General features: G+C 43.3%; 1 protein-coding gene and 1 long non-coding RNA gene across 2 annotated transcripts in view; one reads left to right on the top strand and one right to left on the bottom strand.

The window, feature by feature from the left end:
• Window positions 1–2,095: 2,095 nt before the first annotated feature.
• Window positions 2,096–12,911, top strand: part of stpg2 (sperm-tail PG-rich repeat containing 2) — a 21,922-nt gene continuing 11,106 nt past the window's right edge. Inside the window, exons 1-10 of the mRNA XM_042100295.1 lie at window positions 2,096–2,393; window positions 2,715–2,821; window positions 2,927–3,076; window positions 3,193–3,360; window positions 4,286–4,401; window positions 5,435–5,546; window positions 8,577–8,684; window positions 10,581–10,740; window positions 11,298–11,461; window positions 11,558–11,650. Coding sequence (XP_041956229.1) covers window positions 2,288–2,393; window positions 2,715–2,821; window positions 2,927–3,076; window positions 3,193–3,360; window positions 4,286–4,401; window positions 5,435–5,546; window positions 8,577–8,684; window positions 10,581–10,740; window positions 11,298–11,461; window positions 11,558–11,650 — 1,284 coding nt within the window. The 5' untranslated portion in view covers window positions 2,096–2,287. The remainder of the gene's footprint in view (window positions 2,394–2,714; window positions 2,822–2,926; window positions 3,077–3,192; window positions 3,361–4,285; window positions 4,402–5,434; window positions 5,547–8,576; window positions 8,685–10,580; window positions 10,741–11,297; window positions 11,462–11,557; window positions 11,651–12,911) is intronic.
• Window positions 10,405–12,911, bottom strand: part of LOC121715027 — a 22,343-nt gene continuing 19,836 nt past the window's right edge. The window contains exon 3 of the long non-coding RNA XR_006033511.1: window positions 10,405–10,416. This is a non-coding gene — a long non-coding RNA (uncharacterized LOC121715027). The remainder of the gene's footprint in view (window positions 10,417–12,911) is intronic.

Here is a 12,911-nt window from a genome sequence, read left to right as displayed (position 1 = left end):
TTGTTTGATTATATACTCCGTTACTATACCCATGAGCAAACAAGTACTACAAATCATGATCTGATCCCCAGGCCTTATATGTTTGACACCCCTGGATTAAAATGTAGGCCTAATAATCATAAAAGTGGTGGTGTGTGTGGCTATCTTTGTGATCAAATACCCCCACATACCACTAGATGGAGCTATTTACCAACATTTCAAATTAAAGTGAATTTCTTATATGATGTGCCTGGCTACTAGTAAGTTCACGCAGCTTGATGAGAGAGTAACAATGACCAAAAATAGGGCCTACCAGTTGCGTACAACGCTTCGATATCACATCTAATGTCACACAATTGCATACTATGACCATCTATTGACACAATTGCATACTATGACAACTCTACACATGTAGGTAGGAACCTGTTAATTCATGCATGGTTGAGATGAATTACATGAAAATGCAAACTAGTTTCTTGATCTCAGTCATGTAAGAGAGGAGCATTACCAATGGATATGGCCGCAGAATATCAGCCTTGGCTATATTATGGTTATGGTTATGGATTTGGCAGACGCCTTTGTCCAAAGCGACACATAAATACAAAACAACAAACAACAAAAACAGGGAACAGATTAGAATGTTGGTCAAATATAATAAGGAGAATAGTAATAATAAACAACAATATCAATTCAATCAATAGACTAATAAAAATAAGCAATGAAAATGAGGGGAAAGGCAATAATAAAACAATAATGTCCATTCAATCAATAATATAAAAACAATGACATGTGGGGTTCCATGCTATCCATGTGGGGTTACATGCCCACCAAGTTTCGTGTACCCCGGTCTTTCAGTGTCCTGGGAATCCTTGTTGGTGTACGATCACTAAATGTACACATAAATTATTTTATTGTAAGGCTCCCCATGAACGAAAGTTCACAAAACTTGGCATGCATTCGGAGGGTGTCATAATGATCCTACACTTTCAATTTCGTGCAGTTTTGACCATGTCAGCCAGAGATATTGTGATGAAAACACCTAATTTTTTGCTTTTTAATTTTTAACTAGGTGGCGCTATACATGAAATAAGTGGTAATGGGATGGGTTGACATGCCCCCTTAAGACCAACATACAAAAAAAAGGTGGACCTCCTAGGCCCTACGGTTCTCGAGATAGTCACAGAAAACTGTCTCCGGCCACCTACAGGCCAGTTGGTGTATAGTAACATAAATTAATTTATTGTGTGGCCCACCATTAACGGAATTCCACGAAACTTGGCGTGCATTCAGAGGGTGTCATAATGATCCTACACTTCCAATTTCGTGCAGTTTTGACTATGTTAGGTCACAGATACCTGCGATTACAACACCTAATTTTTACTTTTTTGTGTTTAACTAGGTGGCGCTATACATGAAATGAGTGGTTATGGAATGGGTTGATATGGCCCCTTGAGATCAACATACAAAAAAAAATGGTCCTCCTAAACCTTACTGTTCTCGAGATATTCACAGAAAACTGTGTCTGCCCTACCCTCCTTTCGGGGGGGTGCAGTCCAGCGGGGGGCTACAGATCAAAACGAAAAACGATGGTTCCATGCTATTCATATGGGGTTACATGCCCACCAAGTTTCGTCTACCCCGGTCTTTCAGTGTCCCGGGAATCCTTGACGGAAATTTGGACATGCGAAAAAAACAAAAAACAAATTCTGACTAAACCTATAATTATACAAACCATAACACATAAGCGCTTAAACAACTAAGTACATGTTGAATAGGAATGTCTTTAGACCCCTCTTAAACGACCAATAGGCTACCACAGGAACGGAGAGCACTAGGCAACTCATTCACCAACATGGAGTCTTGAATTAGACCTAGTTTTTATGACTGGTCGACATAATACGCTCATCAGAAGACGGCAGTGGGCGGTTGGATAAGGCTTGATGGTAATTTGGTCTATTAGTCTACGTACACTACAACTAATGTGTATTATCTTATTTTGTTTTATTGTAATTTTATTGTAATTTCGGCATCTTTGAAAACGAGGGCTGATACATTTCCGAGAAATAAATAATGAATTTCCATTTCCCAGTGAGTGACCACACATGGAGTGCGTTTCTCAGGTGTCCAAGCAACGCTACATACAATCGAATTTCGTCCGGCTAATGTTGCACCAACAAGAGATGAACGATAGATAGGCTAGCACTTCGAGATAAACACACTAACAGATTTACATCAATCATGCTCTAAAAAGTTCGCATCTGATGTTGATAAGAGTTAACTACGTGTGCTCCAGAAAACATTAGCCAAAATGTATGGTCGCTCCCCTCGAGTTACGTCTTTTACAGTGGGATGTACCCCATCTAAACTGGGTCCAGGATCATACGAAGTCAACCATTTACAAACCAGTGCATCGGGTAGGTTCTAAGTGGAGGTAAGGTAATATAGATGTTATGTCATGTCAGTTACATCAGTTCATGCTGTTTAGTAAGTTGCTTGAACTTGAAAAATGAGTAAGCTACTGTGCTGAGCAGTCACCATAATGTGTGCACTGTTTTTGATTAGCACTGGTGGGTTGGCTGCATCCAACATTTTAACAATCTAGGTCACAACTTAAATAAGTCCATTTTAAATGTATTTAGTGTTATAATTAACCTAATAGTACCTTTTAAGCAGTAATGTAGGCCTATTATCAAGCAGTGTTCTCAATATCTCTCCACTATGTATCCCCCACCCAGATGGCTATGCACCATTTCTATCACTAACTAAGAGACAGACATTGTTCCACCACTCTGATGATGAGTTGTCTACCCCAGGCCCAGGCCAGTACAACTCCTTGGCCAAGGTGTTATAAAAAGTTCATTGAAAATGCAGTTGATCTCATCCACTTTTTTTAGTTATCCACTGTTTCGTATTGATAGAAATGATTACCATTACTGTCATTTTGTAGAGTCATGTTGTTGGAGGACAGAGTCTCCAAAATCGCTCAAGGCGCTTTGAGGAGTCGGTCCCAGCTGTGCCCGGCCCAGGAGCATATGATCTTTCCCTAACAATTGGATCTAAACATAAGGTTACCAAACAGAGGGAGTATAAGAAATTGGTATGTTAACACTTAAATAACACAGTTATACTGCACAAAATGGCATACTTGCTGGGTTTTTTTTGTGTGAAATCCTAAACCCAATGTGTAACACCTTGTTTTTTCCACACTTTCAGCAGGCTGTACCTAATCGCATCAAGTTCATTCAACAATCTGACATCCCCTCCATCCCATTTCCTGGACAGTCTTATGGCTATGAGGAGAACGACCAGGGACTGCTCTGCAAACAGGCGCCTCCAGACAGAGATGACACATTGGGACCTGCTTTCTACAATCCGCTGAAGGTGAGAAATTAAGTCTCATCCAAGCACAAAACAAAGGGAAGCGTACATTTAATGAAATGCAGCCAAATGTAATTTTTGACAAAATGGCAAAAATTTCATTTGACCAAATGTAGTCGATTCTGGGCAACTGATTTTCTGTTTGTAACATATGCACTGACCCCCGAAAACCACTTACCGGTACTGTGCCCCCCCCCCCCCCCCCACACACACACACACACTCTTCCTTGTTCTCCCTCTATTTACAACATAAAATAGGAAGTGCGTGCCAACTGTATGAGACTGGTCCACTCCATTAGCAGTGGCATATCTAATTCACCACTGGGCCTCTTAATTTGCCAGAATTTATTTCCATTGCTAATGATGGCCATGCCACAGAGTACAATGTGTTAATCCATCCTGATGTCAACAAAAAGGGCCATTAGTAATTATTCTTTAAGCTATATTACTATATTCACTTAAAATAATGCAATGCCTGCTGGTCTTGGCTTCAATTAACTCATATTTCATTCAATATTGACTAACTAAGTCAACAATGTCCTTGAGATAGGTTATGTCCACTCTGTGCCAGACAGGAAGAGCTCAGTGATTTACATTTATTAAAGGAGCATCAATTTCTTGCTTTCACTCATTCTCCCTCCCTCCCACTTTGACTGGGCGTTCAATCCTCGGTTAGACTCAGATGATTTGACAAAAAGCTTTTGGTGCCGTGCAGTTGATTAGCCGACTAAGAGCCAGCAAAAACAGCATTTTGACTCCTGCCCAGTTTGCCTTTCTTCCCTCCATGTTGTTTTATTTTTTTTCAGTGTCTTGGAACAAGTGACAAAAACACTTTGGAGTGGAAATTAGGGACTCATAAGTGGTGTTTTGTCTTTTGGGAACAGATACTTATCCTTTTGTCTATCTTGTTGCCTCTTCTTTCCTGCAGGCAGAAAACACATCCTCGCTGAAGTACAAAGGGATCCATTTTGGAAAGATGACTGGGAAACGCAAAGAAAATAAGGTTATCGAAGGCCCTGGTCCTGGTCAATATGACCCTGATGTGTAAGTAATCTGTACGCCAGAAACAGCTGCAGTTCCCGTTTATCTGATAGATATGAATGTGGACACAAAGAGGCCTGCCATAAAATATAGTATGAAGCCTTCAAGGCCATGATAAGAGCTAAATATTTGGAACAACACCACCTCTACTGTACATGGACCTTTGAGGCACTTCTTTCACAACTGGTTTGACTTCTTTATTAAAAACTTTGCACTTAATGGCTCCTTTGAAAATATGAGAGAGCAGACACTTTCCTTGAGTTTTCTGCATGACTTTGACATTTGACTCTGATAATGTTCAGTCATGGAAGTAGTGGAGGAATGAGTGGCAGGGCAAATATTCAAGGTGGCTCAGTAAAGTTATGGCTTTGCTAGAAGCTAATGGGCCTATAAGCTTGTAACTTGAGATTAATTACATCTCAAAAGCAAAATAGGTTTGTGGCCTGTTAGCCAGAAAGCTAGTGTAAGAGAAGGCTTACCCATTTAGCACGTCTTTTTTGGTTTGACACAGCAAATTCTTCCCTACCTGTGTCATGCTAAGAATTTATGTTAAGAATAGCTGAATTTGGTTTCAAAACCTTTTAACAGTAACGTGTGTACGTGTCAATAAGAATCAGCACTCTGACTAGAGCTCTAATGCTCCTCAGGTCAGCCCCCCTGCCTACCGCAACTCGTTTCCTTAAGATGAGGGAGATGTGCTCTCACTAAGCATTTTCCCATGCCACGGCCCAGCCCATCGATAGATATTGAGGGAGGAGAGGAAAAAATGCATTGACAGCTCAGTTGCAGGAAGGACACTGGCAACCGCACTCATCACGCCCCCACTCTCTGTAATTGAGACAGGAGACAGAATGCATAAATCACATCTCCCCGGCTCCCTTCTACGGGCCCTCTGCTCATACACAGATATACTGTATGGGACGGGAGCAGATTTATCATGGCGGGTGGATGGATAGCGAAGAGATCGATCGCAGCGTTGGTTTCCTGTTCTGGTGACTGATGGTCTGCTGGTTGCTTTTCTTTTTCGTCTGAATAGGCATGATGCCCCTTCCTATGAGAACATCAACTTGAGGAAGGAGAAGAAGAGCAGGGTGGAGCTGGCCATCCCTCGTTATCACGAAATTGTCACCCTTCAGGAAGAGAAGAAGGTGATGATCTCTCTCTCTCTCACGCTTTCTTCTCTCTCTCTCTCTCTATTTTCTTTACCTACTCCCGCCCTTCTCCTGGAATCCTCACATTAATTTCAGTCACTGATAATGAATATCTGCACTTCAAGTCTTGAAGAAACAGGCTGCTTTTTACACCGAGATATAAGGCATGAAAGGTGAGAAGAAGGCCTAAAAGTAGGATCAGTGTCTCATTAGCATGGAGATTAGGAGCACCACACTGCCTCATTCGCATGACTTACCAGAACGCACCTCTTTCACACATGTTAAAGCACCATTGCCACTTTTCAAGGTATATTTTTATGAGCAGCTACTTTTTTTGTTGTAGCACTAGATAAATTTTGATGGTATACGGTCACATGAAGGACAGGTAAATACAACTGTTGTTCTCCCATATCATCTAGGCCGTGCACTATGAAACGTTGCTATTTAGGTCAGAACATCACACAGAAATGTAAGTAAAGCCTTTACAGCAGGATATTGTCAACAATACTGCCAAAAGACACCAGTTAGCATGTTTGCAAGCTCGAGCTTGACTCTCCTCTCCTTCCTCTCTGTCCTTGCTGAACCTTGTGAGCTTAAATTTAAGCAGCGGGGAGGCTTAGTAACCTCTCCATAGGTTGGAAAAAATGCTTGCATCAAACAGTTCACAGTGCTGCTGGCCAAGCACAAAAAAGTTGTTTTTTTCTTTTGGCTGTACAGTTTGCCGTCTTGGTTTAGCACGTGTGCAGAATAGCCATGTCATACTCTTAGTCTGGTATAAAGAAACTGTAGTGTTCCTGTAAACAAACGTAGCTGCATTCTCATCGTTCAACCTGACCCAGTTTCTCTGTGGATGGTCGTAATTGAAATTAGCAGTATGTGACACTACACTAGAGGGCGCCAAAGCTCAATGTATAGGCCTAAATGTTCTGCTCATGTCTGTTTCATTTGTGCCAAGTGTTGAGGCATTATTCAGAATGATTATTTGGTCCAATTATATCCATACTTTGTTCAGTTGATGGCACATTGTTTATCTCAATGGCATGCAAAATAGTAAATGGTATCACTAATATAGCGGTGGAGCTTCGCTTCACTGATCTTCTAACAGAGATTAAATATCTGGGCACATTCAAAGCCCTGCATGTATAGTTTAACTGTAAACAAACACTAGTCGATTTTCAATGCAAATCTACAAAGCAAAAGACTATGCAAAGAAATCCAACATAAACAGTTGATGTTTTATGCTAAATCACAGCTGGTCCTGTTTCCTGTAAGTGGACATTGTTTTTGTTGCATCTAACATATTAACATTATTTAAGATTCAATTCTAATAATTGGAATAGAATGATAATATGCACTTTTCTTTTCCTGAAGTTTGTCCACCGAGTGAGCTGTGTGAGCTCAGGTGAGCTCCTTAAGAATCACAGTTGTCTCAAATGATCTACTGTTTCATCTTCAAACTAAAAAGAGACAGCAGACACAGATAGTTACAATAAGGGAATTCCACATTCATTTTTGGTCTGATCTCATATCCTTAACCACATATATTGGCTGGCAACACATCTCATTTGACACGGATGCATTTGCATGTCTGCATGGTAATCTTCCCTCAAGGGTGTCAGCAGAGGCCAGCAATAGCACTACCACTGATAATTACACACTGGCTGTGAAATCCTCTTTGCATGTCTTCATGATTCAACGAAAACGAGTTTGGAAATAGTATCATTCCCAAAATGAGGGACATTAAACTGGGCCACCCAAACCCACAGTAAACATCAACATATTTGATATCTGTTATCTGTCATTTCTTCCCTCTCATTTTGGTGCAGTGTAAAGCTGAAAGGCTGTTTGGTTTTCACTGTTTTTTTTTTTGCCATGTCAGTAGGGAAATGGTGAAGAATGTAGTGGTATAGTCACAGATAATTGGCATCTGGGGTCCTTACCTTACCTTACCTGCTTTATGAAGGTGTTTTTTAAGGGATAGTTGGGAGCCGGTCTCCGCTAGCTGCCCGAGCGCAAACGGGGCCACGAAGCGAGCAGCACCTGCGGTGTGGGTGACCCCTCTCTGCTTTCGCTTCAGCGGCGGCCCACTCCGACTGCAATCATTAGGCAGCTCTCGCTATTTTACCCAGGAGCAGATGGGTTTCTATGCTGACCCCACCTGACCACAGAGACGCATCCATAAAGATGTGTACTTTCTTCTCTCCCATGTGGAGAGAGGGTGCAGGCTTGACACACACAAAGGTGTGTGTGTGTGTGTGAGAGGGGGTGTCCGGTGCTGCTGTGCCCGTTAAGTAGGATGTTGTGGCGGCAGGAGCTGCTAACAGCTGCTGCTTGTTGTTGTTAGCAGTCATTAAAGTCAAAGGTGTGGCGAGAAGCCTGTTCTAGTGCTTCCCTCCTAGACACTCTTCCGTCTCATTTACCTTGATTAGCTTCTCTTGCAAAACTGTGGGCGCAGGTTTCATTGTGGTGGGGGGGTTTGTGGGTGTAAGGTGTTTGTATGTGTGTATGTTTGCTTGGTTGTTTTTGTTTGGTTTAGAACGTGTGTGCCCTCACTTGCCTCTCCTTTCCCCTACTCTGTAAGTTGGCATCAGTCTTGTGAACTGTAATTGCCTATAAATCATGGTGTGGAGTGCCACGTGGGACTGTCTTCCCAGGGCGGGTGAGCGGGGGGCAGTGAAGAGGTGCGCCATAATGGCCACCTCCTCACAACACTCCAATGTCTGATCAGAGAAAGGTTATTCTCCCTCTGACAAACTCTCTCTCTCTCTCTCTCTCCCTCTCTCTCTCTTGCTCTCTATCTGTCTGCCTTTGATTTTCCCGACCCTGTCTCGGTCTCTGTCTGTGAGGTTGAAGCTCTTCATCTTTGTAATTGAGTGTTTGACAACTTCAAGAAGAAAAAAAGAGAAAGTTCTAGGGTATTGCTTAGACCTGTGATAGATAATCCCACAGACCATATATTCTGTATCAATCACACCCCATTGATCAGCTATATGTTTTCCTTGTTATCTGCTCCTTGTTGTCTCTCAGGGTGTGCCAGGACCTGGTCAGTACCACATCAAGAGTCAGTTTGAGAAATCCAGCAGCCTCCACAGAGCCCCTGTAGGCTACATCCCTCCCTTTCTCTCGCAGGCCCAGGTAAGCATCCCTTCTTCCCTCCTTCCCCTATCCTCTTTTGATCTTCTCTCGCTTCAGTGCACTTAAGGAGTCCCACTCTCTCTCTCTCTCTCTCTCTCTCTCTCTCTCTCCCTATCTCTCTCTCTCCCTGTCATGTTGCGATACTGCCGATACAGCATCTGTTGGCTAGAGCAAGTGCGGTGCGGTGGATTGATACGGATTCGATTGGCGGGTGATAGACAGCTAAAATGGCCGTTTTGTCTTTACTCTGGTGGCACCGGGCGGCTCTGACATGTAATATGCCCCGTGGCCACGGGCCCGAGATTGCCATCTCTGTCACGCGGTGCCCTGTGCCGGGGAGCAGGGGAGGTCTCTCCAGATGTGCTCGCTCCCCACAGGACTGATGATGGCCACTGGGAGAGAAATCAAAACATAATGACCTTTTGAGTTTTGGGATGTGGGTTGAGATAGATATGCTGTATGATTTTTTTTTCTTTCTTTTCCATTTTACTTTCAATTCATACAGGAAGTGCAGAGGTTTTTGAAATGGAAGTCATGAGATGCTTCCTGATGTGATATGATATGATATGCCTGCATGCTTAATGTTAGGAACTGCTCGCGTTTGCCATTTTCTTAATGGTGCTAGCTGAAAGACATCACTGATATACCCTCACACATATGCACTCATACACCCTCACACAAGTCAATGTGGGGGTACCCTACCATGATGATAGAAACCCTTCCATCTCATACACACCACACAGACATGCTTAGAAGGAAGACTACGAGAGTGAGAGTGCTTGGGAAAACTCTTTGACCTCTTTTTTTTATTTTATTTTTAATGAATCTATTTGTTTTATTTATTTTTAACGTTGGCACAGGAGTTCGGTCGGTTCGGCCTCTGATCTTCCGTGTGAAGTCACTGCCACCAACCTGTGAGGTGCTGTGGTGTGTCGGAGATCAGACGGTCGGCTTGCGGCTTCAGCATTTGATGGGGCCCTGTGGAAGCATAGAGAGAGAGAGAGAGAGAGAGGGGGGGGGGGGGGAGAGAGGAAGGAAGGGGATAGAGAGGGAGAGGAGGAGTGGAGCAGCTGGAGCTCAGCCTATTTCCTTGAGAATTTATCCACTTATGATTATTAATCAGACGCTTTCTGCTGCCCGTGTTGAGGCTAGATCTGAGGCGCAATTCCCACAGTCCACATGAGTTAATGCAGCACTTTAATGCAATCTGGCACATTCAGCCTTGGCTGTGTCCTGTGTGGAACAACTCGTAAGAGCTCTATAATTCAACAACTCATTACTAATACACACACACACACACACACACACACACACACACACACACACACACACACACACACATGCGCACGCACACACACACACACACACACACACACACACACACTGCTACTTGGTTTTTTCTCCTGTTCCTCCTCCTCGCCTCAGCCTTGTAGAATTTAAGGAAACACATTGATCGCCTGGTCCTTTAAGGTTTTAAAAAAACACAGCCAAGAATTTCTTACCTTCAATACCTTCAGGTAGTTGCCCCTGTGAGTCAGGTGCCCTTGGGTGTTGCTCTGTAAGATGTAGACAATTCTCACCAAGTGAAAGCTTCGGCTTGGGCCTGCGACATTGAAACTGGGGGAATGGATTGTATATCATGGTGACTGTCAAGGTGAGGCAGAGGGGAGACCGTCTCCAAAGTGAACCATTAGACTGCTGGAGAGCAAAAGCCTTCCACTCAGTCAGCACTCTTCTTTCAACAACAAAAAAAAAATAGAGGATTTATTTGGTTATATAACTTTGTCTCACGTTTTAATTGGTGCAGATGGATTAAACCTTACGTTAAACGTTTTTGAGAGTTCACAGCGTCTCTAATGGATGGTACATCATGTTGTTGTTGTTTTTTACCCCTAGCGCTTTACATCGGTGAAGGAGGTGGCGCCCCCTGTTGGTGCCTATAATGACCCACGCTGTGCATTGGAGCTGCTGAAGAAGACCACTAGCCTAAAGAAAAGCCCGTTTGGATTGACGGCAGTGCGATTCGTCTCAGAGAAAAAGAAACAATCCACTCCAGGTGTGTGTGTGTGTGTGTGTGTGTGTGTGTGTGTGTGTGTGTGTGTGTGTGTGTGTGTGTGTGTATGCGTGTGGGTGTGTGTGTGTGTGTGTGTGTGTGTGTGTGCGTGAGTGTTTTAGCATTTTAACAGGTTCTTATTCTTGTCTGATGCATCAAGGTTGACTTTGTTTTTCACCCTAGCGAGAGAACTTCTTTCTGTCTGTTTGATTTCCATGCAAACAATAGTAAGCGTTGCCACCCACTCACTGCAAAGATGTCCATGACTCAGTGTGTGTTTGCCTGTAAAATGCATTTTAATTAAATGAATGCAGTTAAAAAGAAAAAAAGAAAACAGGAAAAAGCCTGTCATCTTAAAGTTATGATGGGGGATGCAAATTCCACATTGTGCAGGCACTCTGCAATAGTACCTCAAACAAAAGTCTTGTTTTGCTGCTGGTTACTTTATGCACTGTGAATTCTGTTAAGGCGAACTTTGAGTAAACAAGGAACAATATGTAGCTGTAGTCCTCTCCACAATTTTGAATTGTTTTTCTCTACATGGCTTTCTTCTTCTGCAGGCCCAGGTGCTTATAACATATTTGACTACGGGCTTGCTCAGGAAAGCGGTAAAAAGGCGTTCTTGGAATGCACGAGGAGAGGAGCGTTTGGCTCGTCGGTATGCCGCAGTCCCCTGTTCATCAACAAATCAGACATTCATGTTCCTGGGCCAGGACAATACCAGGTAAGGCCTGGAGTGAGTGTCTTATTAGAGTTGGCTTGGGCTCACCAAATTACTGCTATGCTTTTATTTATTGTAACGCGATACTCTGTGCTTTAGGTGGAGAAGAAGTCGGAAGAGTTGTACAAACGTCAACAAACTGCGGCGTTTAAGTCCGAAACAGAACGCCTGGCAACCCCGACGATGACCAAAGTAAGATACATCAAAGCCTTTTAAAAGTCGATTTTCCACATACTAAAAGAAACCACGCTCTGATGGTTACTAAGCCACCTGCCACTAATATTATGTTGGATTAACCACTTCCAATGAAATGACCATTTCCACATGACCTTACACAAAATCAGATGCTTGAATTGTACCTCTTGGGCTTGGGATAAACATTTCCCTGCATTAGTGTTGACTCTAACACTGGAGCACAAGAAAGTGACTTTTAATATGAGGGAAGTCTTGCTCAAAGGATTCTGCCGCCTGCTGAGAAAAACACAGCCTTAGAACATGTAAAAGCATAGCGGAGTGCTCCTCTCGTTGGTAAACAAATCAAACATAAAAATGCTGTCTGTTTTTCGGACTCAACAAAATATTTGTGTCTGTGTCATCCCATTTCCTGCTTCTGCCTCCCTGTCAACAACAGCACGTTACCCCACTGCTCAAATCAGAGGCAACTGCCACTGTGCGTTTTCCCCGCTGTCGGAATTCGGCTGCGGCGTGGTCTTGTTTACCGGTCTTGCACTTTATGATGAAGAACTGGTTACCATGGTGAGGGCTCCCTTCTCTCCAGGCCAGGTGACGTGTTGCGACAGTGGGGTGAGACACGTGTTTGTGTCAGGACAGAGCCAGGGGGCTTCTTCACAGTGGGTGGGTAGAAAAGTGCCACATTTGTCTATTTGTCTCTCAAAACTGTTGCATGACTTTTCAGCAGCTCTATAAATTGCTTCCTTTTATTGCACTCTGCGCGTGAAGCAGAGCATAAAATATGTAGTCCCGAGTGATTAAGTGATGTTGGTTTTAAAAAAATAAAATAAAATTGGTTTAGGCCATATGCCCATGTGTTGCGGTGGTGTAAAGAAGTACTCTTCTCCAGGTGTGAGCTGAAGCCGTTGCTATCACACTCTGACAACATAGTTAGCTCTCCCCTTTTTCAGCTGTCAGCTCTGGGAATCGCATCGCTCGGGGGATCTGTGTTTAAGGTGAGGCGGGAGCACAGTGAGTTATTTACCCATGCAATGTACGCGTCTCATCACTAAAGCTTCTCTGTTTGATGTGAAAGGCGCACCCTCCATTTGAACCCGCCGAGCTTAGAGATTTTCAGTTCAGCGCGCCCTCCGCACCCACTCTGTTGCCGATGTGTTGTCTTCAGTACCGGTGTCGACACAAAACGTCAGTCCAACAGATGCTTGGAAATACAGAAAGGTGTATCAACATCATAGCTGCTTATGTTGGAGGAGTTGCACTG

The sequence above is a fragment of the Alosa sapidissima genome, chromosome 8 (genome assembly GCF_018492685.1).
Source record: "Alosa sapidissima isolate fAloSap1 chromosome 8, fAloSap1.pri, whole genome shotgun sequence".
Taxonomy (NCBI): Eukaryota; Metazoa; Chordata; class Actinopteri; order Clupeiformes; family Clupeidae; genus Alosa; species Alosa sapidissima.
The sequence above is the reverse complement of the archived record's forward strand: the minus strand, read 5'-3'. Positions and strand labels throughout refer to the sequence as shown.